Source organism: Pituophis catenifer, unplaced genomic scaffold (assembly GCF_029215685.1).
Source record: "Pituophis catenifer annectens isolate HBS135680 unplaced genomic scaffold, rPitCat1.0.hap2 SCAF_17, whole genome shotgun sequence".
In the NCBI taxonomy this organism is placed as follows: Eukaryota; Metazoa; Chordata; class Lepidosauria; order Squamata; family Colubridae; genus Pituophis; species Pituophis catenifer.
The window spans coordinates 7,592,992-7,609,560 of record NW_027256897.1 but is presented as its reverse complement, the minus strand read 5'-3'; the positions used below and the strand labels follow the sequence as shown (position 1 = coordinate 7,609,560).

General features: G+C 44.6%; 1 protein-coding gene across 1 annotated transcript in view; it reads left to right on the top strand.

The window, feature by feature from the left end:
• The first annotated feature begins 3,232 nt into the window (after nt 1–3,232).
• EHMT1 (euchromatic histone lysine methyltransferase 1) overlaps nt 3,233–16,569 on the top strand; it is a 66,213-nt gene continuing 52,876 nt past the window's right edge. The window contains 5 exon segments of the mRNA XM_070955890.1: nt 3,233–3,454; nt 7,546–7,633; nt 8,924–9,477; nt 14,087–14,246; nt 15,250–15,383. Coding sequence (XP_070811991.1) covers nt 7,555–7,633; nt 8,924–9,477; nt 14,087–14,246; nt 15,250–15,383 — 927 coding nt within the window. The 5' untranslated portion in view covers nt 3,233–3,454; nt 7,546–7,554.

Here is a 16,569-nt window from a genome sequence, read left to right as displayed (position 1 = left end):
AGAAGGAAGGCCTAGGAGAGAAGGAAGGAAGGAAACTTGGATTCTGATGATTGTTTGTTTCTGCATGCCTATAGGATGGGACTTTTATTTCTTAAAAGTAGGTGATTTTTGGGGTAGGGGAAGGGAAGGGAAGCACATCTGCGCTCTCTCTCTCTCTCTCTCTCTCTCTCTCTCTCTCTCTCTCTCTCTCTGGCCAGCCCTGGGTTTGAAAGATCTGCTTTTTTAAATGGAACCATCTCAGCATAATTTTCTTCTTGTTGCTCTTCTAGATCTCCTAGGGGACCAGAAATACTTAAAAAAAAAATGGACTGCTTCCTGCTTTTTCGAAGGGGGGGAAACCCCATGCATTGAGTTTACCTAAGCATGTTTACGTTGAAGTAAGTCCCATTTATTTCACTTAAGACTTACTTTCAGGTAAGTATGCTTAGGAGGATGTTTTAAACTCTTGGGTTGCCCCCCTTCCCAACGTGGCTGCCTTCCCTCTTCTCTTCCCAGGGTGATAAAAGACTGAAACTTCTAACAATCTTGCAAAATATATATATATTGCAAGATTGTTAGAAGTTTATATATATATATATATATATATATATATATATATATATATATATATATATATATATATATATATATATATACATATATACATATAAAAACAATTCTTATTGTGTCTCTGATTTCTCCCCACCCCACTCTTGTTTCTTTTGGTGGGAAGTCGGCAGCAAATACTAGAGATCAAAGTTGGTAGGAAGAAAGGGTCATCAGAGGTGTGTCAGATTTAAAGGGTTACCCAGAGGATAGCGAAACAATCAACAATAACTTTCTGTCCCTTTCTTGACTCCTTCGGTTAATAACGGCACAAGATGATTTCAACTATCCTCGGGGTGGAGTGGAGTAAGGATGTTGTAGTCCCACATTCTCCCAGATTTTCCAGAATTCCTTTTCTCCTGAGTCATTGGCAAGGTGTTTGAGAGATAGTAGTTTTAACAGAATAACTGAGGTGGAAGGGACTTGTAAAGTCTTCTAATCCAGTCCGCTGCTCAAGAAGGAGACCTGATATCATTCTGGGCAAATGGCTGTGCCATCTCTTCTTAAAATCCTCCAGTGATGGAACAAGTGATGGAACTTCTGAAGGGCAAGCTATTCCACCGATTAATTGTTCTCACTGTCAGGAAATTTCTCCTTATTTCTAGGTCGCTTCTCTCCTTGATTAGTTTCCATCCATTGCTTCCTTCCTGACTTCAGGTAGTTTGGAGGATAGCTTGACTTCCTTCTTCTTTGTGGCAGCCCCTCAAATATTGAAAGACTGGTATCATGCTCCTTCTTTTCCTTAGACTAGATAGATCCAATTCCTGCAACGGTTCTTCATATGTTTTTAGCCTCCGGTCCCCTCATCATCTTCGTTGCTCTTCTCCGCACTCTTAAGGCATAAAAGGATGGTATTCTGTTTGACATTCAGTTGCAACATTTGGGTGTCTCTGTTTCATGCCTCACCCTTGGCATCACCACATCACACATGTTTTGGCAGTCCAGGGCAGTAAAGCGAGCAATCGCTTTGGCAAGGCCGCTCCTCGGGCTGTGTCAGTGATGAGAACCTGGGTGAGGGCTCTTTTGGCGTTGGCTCTAGAAGGCAGAAGATGTTCTCAAGGAGAGGGTTGAAAGTGGGGGGGACGGCACTGCAGGAAAAAGGAATGTTGCAAGGGATAGGAAGACGCATCCAATTGTTCTTGAGGTTCCAATCAACTCTAGTTTTGTAGGCCTCTTGAGATTTCTCCTTGGCCTCGCTCCTTAGTCTGCACATAGAGGCTACTGTAGTTCGGAGAAGAACCAGCATTTTCCACAGTCAGAAGTTGACCTCTGCAAGTTTTTTTTGGTGTGTGTGTGTGTGTAGCTTGACTCAATTGCAACGTATGGCTGTGAAAGTTGGACCATAAGGAAGGGCTGAGCGTCAAAGAATTGGGGCCTTTGAACTCTGGTGCTGGAGAAGACTCCTGCGAGTCCCTTGGACTGCAAGGCGATCCAACTGGTCAGTCCTAGAGGAGATCAACCCTGACTGCTGTTTTAGAAGGCCAGTTCCTGAAGAGGAAACTCAAAATACTCTGACCACCTAATGAGAAGGAAGGACTCATTGGAGAAGAGCCTAATGCTGGGAACGACGGAGGGCAAAAGAAGAAGGTGATGGCTGAGAACGAGGTGGCTGGATGGAGTCATTGAAGCAGTCGGCGTGAGCTTAAATGAACTCCAGAGGAGGGTAGAGGACAGGAAGGCCTGGAGGAGCGTTGGGGTCCATGGGGGTCGCGATGGGGTCAGACACGACTTCGCAACTAACAACAACAACAAAGCTTGACTCAAATCTTGCCGAAACTCATAAGAACTTAAGCAAACTTCATGAAGGCTGCCATCTCAGGGTGTTGATAATCAGAGCAGAATGCGGAATTTTGTAGCTGTCTTCTTCAATCCTAGAGCGTCGATCATCTTGGAACAGAGAGCTTCTTCACTGGGCGTTATATCAATGACAGAGCAGAAGAACCAAGCTAGATTGTGCTGTCTCACGATGCTATTTTTTTGGCTTAAGTCAGTGACTTCCATGTCGCTTGTGGGTCTTTGGCCTTCAAAGATTGGTGGGACCGAGAACTTCAAAAAGACTTTTTTGCTTTGCCCTCCTCATTTCTAACCCGCAGGGGACAGGCGAGCATATAGTCCATTTTTGCCTCTTCCCCACCCCCTTAAAACAGAGCCCCTCTTCCAGCCCAAACCCATCAGCGTTGGCTTTAAGAAGTGTTGAATAATCTGCCTTCGGAGCCCGTGTCATCTGTCTCGCCAATGCCTTGTTGGCTTTGCATACGCCACCTTTTCCATAAACCCCTCTAGTGACCGAAACGTTATTAATCACTCAGCCCCCGTAGGCAGGAGAACGGAGACAGACAGCTGCAGGGAAAAAAAAAAAAAAAAAGGGGGGGGGGGAGGAAATTAACAGAAAAAAAACGAGTGCAGAGGCTTTTATTCTGAAACAACCTTGGCTTGGCTGTTTGCTTTTGTTGGATCTGCTGCTAAGCTGACATTTCTTTGCTTGGGAGGGTTGGGTTATAAGATTTCTCTGCCAATCAGGAGCCGAGAGATTGGGGCATGGAGGTGTCTGAGCTCCAGGGAAGTTTTGTCTTGCCTTTAAGTGGGGCGGGGAGGGGAAGGGAAGGGAAAAGGTGGTGGGGGGGGGGCGGATGGAGGTCCTGCTAGGATCGCTTGGAAGCACGTTGAAGCTTGGGAAAGAGATTGGGTGGCCATTGCCAAAAAAAAAAAAAATATTGCTTCTTGGTTTGGTTTTCCGTGCATGGGGAAGACTCCATGAGTCTTGGGTTGAGGTTTTTTTTTTTTCATGGTTCTGGTTTGGTGTGCATTAACCTTCATCTCTGGGGCTGGATCCAGAAAGGAAAGGAGATTCCCTTGGAGTTAAAGCAAGGTGATTGCTCCCCCCCTCCCTGAAATGCTTTAAAAAAAACTTGACGGAAAACAATTGGTGGATGGGCTTCTTGCGAGACAAAGAGCCAACGGGGTGGTGGGTGGGGAAGAGCACTTCCGACCCCCAGCTGTTGAGTTTTGGGGCTCAACCGAGAGAGTTCTAAAAGAGGGAAGGGGGAAAAAAAACACAGGGGTGTTTTGGTGAAGATCCATAAGGTTCACAACAGGAGAGAGAGAGAGAGAGGGAGAGAGAGAGGGAGAGAGAGAGGAAGGAAGAGAGAGAGGGAGAGAGAGAGAGAGGAAGAGAGAGAGAGAGGAAGGGAGAGAGAGAGAGGGAGGGAGAAAGAGAGAGAGAGAGGAAGAGAGAGAGAGAGAGAGAGAGAGAGAGAGAGAGAGAGGGAGGGAGAGAGGCCTTGTAAAGGTTGAGCTTTGGATGTTAGCCTTGCTCCCTGAGAGTTAAAAAAACGAGGCCCCAAGAGCCAAACAGTTACTCAGAGAAACGGTGGGCTCCCCTTTGGTCGAAGGGGTAAAGGCGGCCATCTGGATCGCTTTATTGGGGATGAGCCCATGCTAAAAGCTTGGCATTTGGTGGGTTTTCTTGCACGACGGAAGTGACCAAGGAACAAGAGCTGTCGTGTCCCACCAAAGAACATCTTTTGGTTGGTTTCTGTGATGTAGTAAATTTAGAAGGTCTTCAACCAAGGTTTTTGAAGGCCCAAGGACAGTTGGGGAATTTAGAATATGGACCGGTTAAAAAGAATCTTCAAGGGGAAAAAAAAAAAAAAATAAGATATGTGACACTTGGCGAACTTAAAATCCATCCTCAAGTTCGGTCTTGACTCTGGAGAGGAGTTGCTTGGTTTCAACCTTGAGTTTTGAAAGCTTTTTAAGGTCTGTCCTGCTTTTCAGATCTCTTCTCTTGAATTCCTATTCTAGCTTAATGGAATTTATTTAAAAACCATATCGCCCCCGAGACAAAAAAATGGGTTCATTTTGATGATGGGGCTGGCCAGTTTTTTTTGTTTTTTTTAAACTAAACTAAAAAAAAAACATTTGTTCTTTGTGTATCCTCAAAACATATTCTGGAAATGCTGGGGTTGAGTGGCGCTGGAGCCCATGAGTTTAATTCCGATTTTTAGAAGACAGAATCTTTCTTTACAATGGTCGTGCTTTAATTCTGGCTTGGATCTTTCTAATCCCATCCCTTTAACATTCATGACCTCATCTAAATATTGCCTGGGTTTCTTAAGAATGAATTTGCAAACGCATTTACGTTGCTGTGGATGATCCATCCTATGAGATATGACTTACGTGCTGCTGAGATATGACTTATGTGTGAATCTCTTCTTAAAAACTTCCAATGTTGGAGCATTCACAACTTCTGGAGGCAAGTTGTTCCACTGATTCATTGTTCTAACAGTCAAGAAATTTCTCCTTTGTTCTAAGTTGCTTCTCTCCTTGATTATTTCCACCCGTTGCTTCTTGTCCTGCCTTCAGGGGCTTTGGAGAATAGCTTGACTACCTCTTCTTTGTGGCAGCCCCTGAGATATTGGAAGACTGCTATCGTGTCTCCCCTAGTCCCTCTCTTCATTAAACTAGACATACCCAGTTCCTGCAAGCGTTCTTCATGTTTGAGCCTTCAGTCCCCTAATCATCTTTGTTGCTCTTCTCTGCACTCTTTCTAGAGTCTCCACATCTTTTTTACAACATTTATTTTTGAAAAAGCATCTTTGGGACTGGATCCCTGGATGTTGTTTTGAGACAAATCTCTGCTATATCCAGAGGTAGAGGGTTGCAAGCTTGCCTTTTCCATTAGATTTTTATGTCCCAAACATAAAGTCAAGGAAGCAGGACTGGGGGGAAAAAAAATCCATACGATTCAGCCAGGTATATCTAAGGCAACAGAGTAAGAGTAACCAGTACGTACTGGTTGCAACAAACCTTTTGGGACAGAAGTAGGTCAAAAGGAATGTTATTGGATTCAGAACATTCAGTCATGAAATTCTTGAAAGTATGCAACCCGTACATACCCAACGAGATGCGGAAACCTCTTTTTGATTCTTCCAATCCAGAGATTTCGCAGTTACGTCCGGTCAATGTTCTCCTTTTTTTTCCAAATCAGAACATTTCATCTTTTTTTTTTTTGAATTTTTAATTTTTTTTATTTCTCATAAACATGTCTTAAATGTACAGTCTCTTATCCATTGTTAATCATACATATTCTCTTAACTTTCATATTAGTTCATTCTTCATCCTAAAAAAATTGAGTATAACTCGGGGTTGCTCTTCTACCATTCCATCTCCTTTATTTTACAACAACCCTTCCTCTCCTTCTCTCTTTCCCTTCCCTCCCTTCTTCTATCCTCTTCTACTTTCTTCTTTCCTCCTTTCCTTCCCCTCCTCTCCTTCCCCTTCCTTTCCCCTACTCCTCCCTTCTTCCTCCCTTTCTAACCTTCTCTCCTACTCTAATTTCCCCTCCCTTTCCTCCTCTCCTTTTCCCTTTCTTCTGTTCCTCTCTCTCCTTTCACTCTTCTCCTATCTATCTATCTATCTATCTATCTATCTATCTATCTATCTATCCATCCCTCTACTTCCCTTTCCATTCTCTCTCCATTGTTGCATTCATTTTCAATTCGATATTTTCCAAAGTGGTATCCGAGCAACCCCAATTTTCTATTTATATACACTTTCTTTTCAGTTTCTTTTCTGTTTTACTGATTTCACACATATCATCATAAATGTACATTTATATAGTAACATATCAGAACATTTCGTCTTATTCCAAAGTTGAAACTTAACGGGAGAAATGGTTGAGGCCCACTAACCCATGGGGGTGGGGAGGGGAGATGGGATGGTGGAAATCGAGATTTAGTTACCAGGGTAAAAAAAAAAAAGTGTTTTCCTGACTTTTGCTAGAACTGTGGAAGTCCTCACTTCCCACACTCTTTTTGCACATTCGATTTCATAGAGGGAGATTGGAGTGCTCGACTGATGCTTCCATTTGATGGCACGTTTTTTGAGTGGAAGTTCCTTCCAAACAATTGGTTTGGAAATCTGGGGCGCATGCCTTCCAATTCGAATAGCATAGGAGAGCAGAGCAGAGCAGAGCAGAGAAGAATAGAATAGAATAGAATAGAATAGAATAGAATAGAATAGAATAGAATAGAATAGAATAGAATAGAATAGAATAGAATAGAATAGAATTCTTTATTGGCCAAGTGTGATTGGACACACAAGGAATTTGTCTTGGTGCATATGCTCTCAGTGTACATAAAAGAAAAGATACCTTCTTCAAGAATCATAAGGTACAACACTTAATGATAGTCATAGGGAACAAATAAGCAATCAGGAAACAATATCAATATAAATCGTAAGGATACCAGCAACAAAGTTACAGTCATGCAGTCATAAGTGGGAGGAGATGGGTGGTGGGAAAGTTGAGAAGATGAATAGTAGTGCAGACTTAGTAACTAATTTGACAGTGTTGAGGGAATTATTTGCTTTAGTAGAGTGATGGCCTTCGGGAAAAAACTGTCCTTTTACAATTTTACAAAGGAATAAATCTCTCCCCCCAAGTTTTTTATTTTTTTACAAACATATCAGTGCGTGAATAGTGTGGCACCCGAGTGTCATACATTCTAATATGAATACAACTAGTAGAATTAATCATAGTTATTACATACAATCAAGTTTTACATTTCTATTCATTATACACATTTATATTAAGTTGCAGTCTGCCATTATCCAATTATTCCTTGTTTTCTTGTTATTGCTTTTATTTTATTATATACAAGTGTAAACGCTAATATTCCCCTTTCTTGTATTTCTATCTCTTATTCTAACTTTTAATCATGTCACCCTTTATTTTAAAAAAAACAAACCATTTTCTTTCTGTCCTACCTAACTTCTAGTCATGTCACCTACCTGAAAATGAATAAAACTTTTGAAGTCCAGGCTGTCCACTTCCTTTCTTGGTGAATCGTGGGGATTAAAATGCTTCTTGGTCGGCAGTGCTTCGTAAACCCAAACGCTGCTTATTTGTTTGTTTAAATTCCCTATTTTTCAACCTTTCTCTCCCCTTCTCCCGTTTAGCAAGCTCTGATGAGTAAGGGAGAGACCAGACGAGAAGGCTGCATGAAGACGGAGCTGTTGAAAGACATCACCAACAATAAGGAAGAAGGTGAGTCCCATCTTTTAAATCCAGGGTGTCCTCTTCCTTTCTTGCATACGGAGAACAATAAACCTCACCATTGGACTGCCACGGATTCTCTAGCTCCAGTTAAAACGTTATCAGGGAAAGCATAACCTCAAATCCTTTCTAAAGATTACAACAGCCGAGTTGTGTTCTCTTCCAGATCTCTAAAAGTTACCGTTGGGTATAAATCAGCGGTGGGTTTCACTTTTTCTTACCACCGATTTACCCCGCGCGCCTGCCCCGCGTGCTCCCGGCCTGTGCATGCGCTTTGCTCGTGCGTGCACCTTCCGTGATGCGCCCCGACCTCAAAAACATCCCTAAATAGGACAACATAAAGCCGGCCACGATTTCCGCTACCGGTTCGCCAAAACCAGCTGAACCTCTGGTATAAATGCCAGCATTCTCCTTGGTCTTCTGATTTGGACCCAGGCCTAGATAAAAATCTAGCAAAATCTTCTTGCTCTAGATCTGAGACAGTTAACTCTCGGTTAATTCTCGGCAAGTGGAACAACTTGCCTCCAGAAGTTGATGGTGCTCCAACAATGGAAGTTTTAAAGAGGAGTTTGGACATTTGTCTGAAATAGTATAGATTTCCTGCTTGGGCTAGAAGACTCTATTATTCTGTATTCAGTCTTTGCTGTCAGTCACATAGAATATAATCCTTTTAGGAGTAAATTCTCCGATCTCTATTGTGGTGTTAAAAATGTAACTCAATTAACAGCCATATTCATTGGCTGCTGTGTTTCTCTGTAGATTTTCGCTACAGGTTGTAGATGCAGGAACCCCAAAGAACTTCTGTCTTTCAAAGAATGGACTTTGGGACTTAGGTGTGAATCAGACCAGAATAACACTATCAGACATTGGCCTAGAGCGACACGTAAAGCTGAGTTGACTTTCATTAATGAAACATCTCACTAGGTCCCATGTACTATTACAGGCCCAACGACTTGCATTAATAATACCAGCTGGCATTATGAACCTTTGCCCTTACAATGAGATGCTATAGGAGAAGAGCAGGCAGGTGAGGGTGGAATTAAACGCGTTATCAGCTTAGAATTGTTGTGTTCCCACAAGCGCTCAAGAGTTCATTTCATTGACTCTTATCTGGTGCCAATTCAGTGTTGAACTTGACTTGAGCAGATTCTTGGATAAATCTATGCTGCAACCTAACTGGTGGTCTTGATTTTTTCAGCCTGACAGATGCTTACATCTGCAGTTCTTTCCTCTTGGCATCCCTTCAATTTCTCGGTTTTTTTCCCCACCCTCCCTCTCTAGGATTTAATGCTATGGCCGCCGGCGATGGCGCCATAGACAAGCAAGTTGGGGAACTCAAGATGGCTCCCGACGGCGAGACCAACGGTTCCTTGGAGTGCAACGAATTCAAGAGCCACCCCGGCGTAGCCAAGAACACTCAGGACAATGCAAAATTGAGCCAAGGGGACTCGGTGGCCAAGCTGAGCCGGATAGCAGAAAACGGATTTTCCGAACGAGACGGGGATGCTGGGAAGACAAACCACCTCAAAGCAGCAAACGACTTCACCCAGACCACGGTGACGGGCAGCAACGGGTACATTTTGCCCAAGCAGATGGCTCAGGACCTGCCCGTCAGGACTTCAAACAGTGGTTTTGCTGCTCTGCCGGGCCACGCCGCAAAGACGCTTCCTGCCGGAGGGAGCAAGGGGAGGACTTTGAGCCCCTTTATGCAAGCACAGGGCGCTCTCCCGGCTAAGTTTGGAGACGGGGGCGGCAAGGACCTAGAAGCTAAAAAAACAGGCGGGATCAAGGTGCACCGAGCCCGGAAGACAATGCCCAAGTCTCCATCTCACCTGGTAATGTATATAGCAATAGCAGTAGCCCTTAGATTTATATACCGTTATCACAGTGCTTGACAGCTCTCTCTAAGCAGTTTACAGAGTCAGCCTATTGGCCCCCAACAATCTGGGTCCTCATTTTACCGACCTCGGAAGGATAGAAGGATGAGTCAACCTTGAGCTGTTGAGATCGAACTGATGGCACTTGGCAGAGTTAGCCCTGCAAATCTGCATTCTGAACTGATGGCAGTTGGCAGAGTTAGTCCTGCAATTCTGCATTCTGAACTGATGGCAGTTGGCAGAGTTAGCCCTGCAGTTCTGCTTTCTAACCACTGTGCCAGGACAGAAGGAAGGAAGGAAGGAAGGAAGGAAGGAAGGAAGGAAGGAAGGAAGGAAGGAAGGAAAAGAGAAAGGAGAAAGAATGGGAGGGAGGGAGGGAAGAGAAAGAGAAAGAGAAAGAGAAAGAAAGAGGAATGGAAAAAGAGGAGAAAGAAAGAGATAAAGGAAGGAAGGAAAAGAAAAGATGGGAAGGAGGGAGGGAGGGAAGAGAAAGACAAAGAGAAAGGAAGGAAGGAACAGCAATAGCAACAGCCCTCATATACCACTTCATAATGCTTTATAGCCCTCTCTAAGCAGTTTACAGAGTCACCCTATTGCCCCCAACCATCTGGGTCCTCGTTTGACCGACCTTGGAAGGATGGAAGGCTGAGTCAATCTTGAGCCGGTCAGGATTAAACTCCTGGTAGTGGGCATCCTGCAATACTGCATTCTAACCACTGCGCCACCATAACTCTAACATAATACTTAGTCCTCAAGTTACGACTACAATGGAACCCAACATTTCTGTTGCTAACCAAGACAGTTGTTAAGTGAGTTTTGCCCCATTTTACAACCTTTTCTTGCCACCGTTGTTAAGTCAGTGCAGTGGTTAAGTTAGGAGCGTGGTTGTTAAGGGAAACTGGCTTCCCCATTGACTTTGCTTAGCAGAAGGTCAAGAAAGAGGATTATATGATCGCGGGACACTGCAAATGTCATAAGTATAAGTCAGTTGTAAAATGTCATAAGTATAAGTCAGTCTGAATTTTGATCCTGTGACCGTCGGGATGGTGCAATGGTCATAAGTGTGAAAAACGGTCATAAGTTCCTTTTTTCCCATGCCCAAAGGTGCTTTTCCAAAAGGCAACTGGACTTTGTTTTTCCTTGAAGAGGTTTCGCTTCTCATCTGAGAAGCTTCTTCAGTTGAAGTGAAGGGAACTGAAGGTGAATTGAAGAAGCTTCTTGGATGAGAAGCAAAACCTCTTAAAGGAAAAGGCAAAGAAAAGTCCAGCTGCCTTTTGAAAAAAAAAATCACCCATGATCTGAATGACCGAGAATCTCCGTAGTCATCAAGTCCTTAGGACGTTCTGCCAATTAAAACATCGTTGTCGGCCTTCTGCGATTGTTCCTTAAATGACCCCAACTTTGCTAAATTGCTAGATCTATCTAATCAGAGATGGACAGATTAGCCCCTTTTAATGGATCTCCAGATCATTTGCGATAGATCAGCCAGGGATTCTAACTCCCAGGAGGCCAAAAACATTGCAAGGCGGGATTTTAAATAGATATTTCTATCTTCACCTCTTCCGCTAATAGGCTATTTTTCTGCCTCCAGCATCTCCTGCCTGCGAGCTCTGAGTATTGATTGCCTGCCCAATTCTGCAAAGCTGTAGGCTAAGTTTAAAGGCTTCCCACCGGACTGGAGGTATCCAGTGATGCACAGTGGGAAATTTCTCAGGATTGCCCTTTTTTTTTTGGGTTACGAAACCCCCTCCCCCCCCGAAAGAAATGATTTCTCGACAGATATTTACTGTATTTTTCGGACTATAAGACGCTCCGGACTACAAGAGGCACCTAGCTTTTGGGGAGGAAAACAAGAAAAAAAAAATCTGGCTCTGCCTCCCAGCAATTTGCCTCCTTGCAGCAAACAGCCTCGTCAGCTTCAGCACAGCCTGATTTAGCACGAGCAGCTGATTGGCGGTTGGATCGGCCTCCTGAAATACCAACGATCAGCTGTTCCAGGCTGCGGGGATTGCCACCGTCCATCACAGCCTATCACTGCCTCCGCACGCCCCATTTTCAGCCTCCGCACATCCCATTTTCGGCCTCCTCATGTCCTGTTTTTGGCCCATTCAGGCGGCGGCAATCCCCGCCACCTGGAACAGGCCAAAAATGGGACACGCGGAGGTAAAAAACAGGATGTGCAGAGGCCATAAGTGCGGTGTGGAGTGGCCAGAAATGGGGTGTGTGGAGGAGGTGATAGGCGGCGGCAGCGATGGGCAGCTACAGCAGCAATGGGCAGTGGCGATCCCTGCAGCCTGGAACAGCTGATCGTTGGTATTCCGGGAGGCCGATCCAACCGCCAATCAGCTGCTTGTGCTAAATCAGGTTGTGCTGAAAGTGGCTATGTTTGATGTTTGCTGCAAGGAGGCAAATTGCTGGGAGGCAGAGGCTGAAGGGTCGGGGTCGGCGGGTGGATGGGGCTTCGGCAACATTCACTCTATAAGACACACAGACATTTCCACCCACTTTTTTTGGGGGGGAGGGGGGGCGGGAGTGTGTCTTCTAGTCCGAAAAATACGGTATATTCCCGGTCTTTTGAAATTCAGACATCTAGGCATTCTGATACCCGCTTTACAGGTTTTGAGGCCTGGATTTTTGCTTTTTTTACAACTCTACATAATGCAAGGGAAATGTGAACAATTGAGTGGCTGTTCCTGAAGTTATTTGTCTGGTAATTCCAGTTAAGATAAATGTCCAGGTAACTAATTCGAAATGCACCGTAACATTTAAAACACGTCCAAAACGTTCTCTTCCCCTTTATCAAATATCTCAAAAAAAAGATTTCAGCTTGACTGCTTGTGTCGATTGGAAAACCTTTTCGGTTATTTATAACCGATAAAATTAGCAAGCCATATGTTTTATTCACCGTCCTCAAAAGTTAAAAGAACAGCACCAATCCGTTTTCCATCAGCATAGCTGGCATAACTGGATAATTGCAAGCAAAGTCTTTTTTTTTTTTTTTAATTTGATTTATATGCTGCCCTTCTCCGGAGACTCAGGGCGGCTTACAATGCGCTAAGCAATAGCCTTCATACTTTTTGTGTATTTATACAAAGTCAGTTTATTGCCCCCACGAACTGGGTCCTCATTTTACCTACCTTAGAAAGGATGGAAGGCTGAGTCAACCTTGAGCCTTGGAGAGATTCGAACCAGCAGTAATTGCAGGCAGCTGTGTTAATAGCTGCCTGCTATTAACAGTCTTAACCTTTATATGAGAATGTTTCTCTCTGGTGTAGCTGGAGTGATTTTGGGGGATTGACGAGGATCATACAAAATGCAATAAATTACAGTGCAAGTTGCAATCCTAGGATGAGCTTTATGTCCCATGGTTCTTTGAAAAGCACTGTGTGTATCTACATGCAAACACATGGGCCTTTGAGTCAATTTTGACTTCTAAGGACTGTCCCTGAAGTTTCCTTGACAAAAGTTTTAGAAGTATTTTGCTCTTACCTTGTTCTGAGAAAAAAAGGACTGGCCGAAGATCAACCAGTTGGCTTCGTGCCTAAGTCAGGACTAGAACTCCCGGTCACCTGGTTCTAGCTTGATGCCGTCACCGCTACACCAAACCAATTCTGGTGGTACATACGTGACATGCAGATGTTATGATTTCAAGAAGAGATAATGCTTCTCTGTGACATTTAATTCTGCTTTGGCCAGTCTGGGCACCTCTTCATGAGGGAACCTTCTAGAATTCCTCAGTGGCACGACCCTTGCTTAAATGGGAGTCGAAATCCATACCTTTTGTTGTGGTCTGCCGGCGGCCTACGGAACTGGCAGCAGAGTCGGAAAGTGAGGAGGTTGGAGAGGAACATGGGCCAGTTCTGGAGTTTGGGGAAGGCTCGGATGAGGGCTATGTGTCGGAGGCAGAGAGGGGGCAAGGCCATCTGGGATTGATGTACTGCCTCCGGAATCTGACATCAGCGAGGCAGAAGAACAGTGTGAGCCTGTTCCTAGTGTGCGCATGCGCAGAGCTGCCAGAAGACAGGAACAATTAAGAAAACAGGGTCGACTTGGGAGTAAGGCTTGGAGTTGATTGGCCCCTTCCATAAGACATAAAAGAGGAGCACACGGACTGTGAGCCTTTGCAGGAAGCAAATTAGTTCATATAGTCGGTTCGAGCTCTGAGAAGTCCTGTTTGACTCTGTGCTCCGTTTGGCCTTGCAAAACTAATTGGAAATTAGGTCTCTGGCAGCGTTTCAAGGGAGAGTGAATCATTACGGGCTGTGAATGACCATAATTCAGAGCCGTCTCAACAAAAGAGGTTTTTTTGGGGGACTAAGATTGTGATTTATGCTTTCTCAGGAAGCCTGGGTCAGAATAGCTCTGTTGGATGTGGCTGCTTTCATAGGCTGCATTCCTTGCTACTATTTTAGATCTGCTTCTATCCTAACCCAATATTATTTCACCGAACGGATTCCCCCCACCCCACCCGGCATCCTTTTAAGTGCCGTTTCCAACTCTTTAATCCCTTCTCTCCCCTCCCCCCCCGCCCCCGTGAAATATAACAGGCCCCCTTTCTGTTTTCCAGCATACCAACAAAGACCCCAAAGAATCAAGAACGCCTAAGGAAGACGGCAGCAAAGCCGTTCTGGAATTCGGAAAGCCCGCCTCGCTCTCCTCCATCTCCGGCCTTCATTCATCTCTACCTCAGAATCAGAGCTACGTGGCCGCTTCAAAATCACAGACAGGTAAAAGGGGAAAGCTCAGGGGTTAAGAGAGCTCAGCTTGAAGCGGAGCGGTCTGAGAAGAGGTTGAGTACCCCTATCCTCGGAATGGAGAGAAAGTGTAATCTGGGGTTCTTCCAGATCCTTAACCTCCCCCATTTCCAAGTTCTGTCAAGTCCTTGCAGGGCAGTGGCTCCCAGATTCTATCAGATTCAATCAGATAGTGGTAATTCTGAGAGCAGATGGTATTAGATCTTAGGCGCTTTCCCTTTCTGTGTGTGTGTGTGTGTGAGAGAGAGAGAGACAGACAGACAGAAGGAGAGAAAGAGACAGAGGACAGAGAGACAGAGAAGAGATAGAAGAACGAGAGAGGAGAGAGGAGAGAGAAGAGATAGAGGAGAGAGAGAAGAGAAAGAGAGAGAGAGACAGAAGAGAGAGGAGAGAGAGAAGAGAGTGAAAAGCGAGAGAGGAGAGAAGAGAGAAGAGCGAGAGAGGAGAGAGAGAGAGACAGAAGAGAGAGGAGAGAGAGAGAAGAGAGTGAAGAGCAAGAGAGGAGAGAGAAGAGCGAGAGAGGAGAGAGACAAAAGAGAGGACAGAAAGAGAGGAGAGGGAGAGAGAGAGGAAAGAGAGGAGAGAGAGACAGAAGAGAGAGAAGAGCGAGAGAGGAGAGAGAGACAGAAGAGAGGATAAAGAGACAGAAGAGAGAGAAGAGCAAGAGAGGAGAGAGAGAAGAGAAAGGAGAAAGAAGAAAGACAGAAGAGCGAGAGAGGAGAGAGAGAGAGAGAAGAGAAAGAGAGGAGAGAGAGAAGAGAAAGAGAGGAGAGAGAGACAAAAGAGAGAGAAGCTCGAGAGAGAAGAGAGAGGAGAGAGAAGAGAGAGAGAGAGAGGGAGAAGAGCGAGAGGAGAGAGAGAAATGCCTCATTAAGCACCTGTTGTCCTGGGCAGTATTCCTCCTAGCCTATCCCTGCAGAACCTGCCTTCTCCCTGCTCCTCCCTGATGGGCCTTTCTCCGTGTCCTCCTCTGCAGCTACTTCAGTATCTCGAAAGAAGAAACGAAGGATGGGAACGTATAGCCTGGTTCCCAAGAAGAAGACCAAAGTTTTAAAGCAGAGGACGGTGATTGAGATGTTCAAAAGCATCGCTCATTCTCCAGACGGCAAGGTGAGAAGCGAGAAGAAGGTGCTCAAGATGTATGACATGCCGTGACATGGGATTTGCTGGTCCAATAAAGCTCAGAAACACGATTGAAGGACTTGTCTGTCTTCCCCAGCCACCTTTTCCGCCCTGATTTGCGAAGAATTTGGCCTTAAAAATAAGCGCCCTCTTGTCGAATTTCATCCATTTTTCTCTCCAGAGTGTCTTTTTCTCCTTGATCTGCTCAAAGATATGGGCAGCATCTTCCAATATTGGTTACTTGGTATTTTTATGACTACTTGGGAATAGAATTAGCTTCTATTTCTCCTGCTCGGAAATACGCACACAAATATTTAGCTCTTCAACATACGTCCTTCTAGCTTTCTGCCCTCCCACTTATATAGGATCATAACTCATCATTTCTGGCCAGTGTCTGGTCTTCAGATCTTCTGTAGGAGCTTCTACTCAATCTACTCGAAAGGCATTCTTTTGAGAAGCAAGATTTTGATTTGGTGTGTGCGTGTGCGTGCATGTCTTTCTTAAGCAGCTAGAGGTAGCCCTTGACTTAACGACCGCAAGTGAGCCCAACATTTCTGTTGCTAAATGAGACCTTTGTGTTAAGTGAGCTTTGTCCCATTTTACGAACCCTTTCTGGACTGCATTCATTAAGTGATTAACACAATTGTTAAGGCAATCTGGCTTCCCCACGATCGCGTGACCCGTCATAAGTACGAGTCAGTTGCCAAGCGTCTGAATTGGGATCATATGTTCTAAGTGTCAAAAACAGTCATAAGTCACCTTTTTTCCCAGTGACGTAACTTCGAACGGTCATTAAACGGACTGTTGTAAGTCAAGGACTACCTCTACTTTCAAAATCAGCTGAACCATGGCTTGGTTATTAACCAAGGCCGACTGAACCTTATTGGCTGGGCCAGTATAACACCCTAATCCAAAACCAGCAAGTCTTATGATGGCTTAGTGTGCACCAAGCCCTTGAGTGAGTGTAGTTGCTTGAGAACATACATTCTACGTCTGGAAAGATCCGTGTTGAGTTTCTTGCATTGTCAGGTACACCTATGAAAGTCTCTCTCTGTGTCCTCTTTGCATCTGTAAAGAGCCATGGCTAATTCCTAGAGACACCCTAGAATTTGATGGACCACTAATTTAACAGAATAACAGAGTTGGACGGGACCATGGAGGTCTTCTAGTCCAA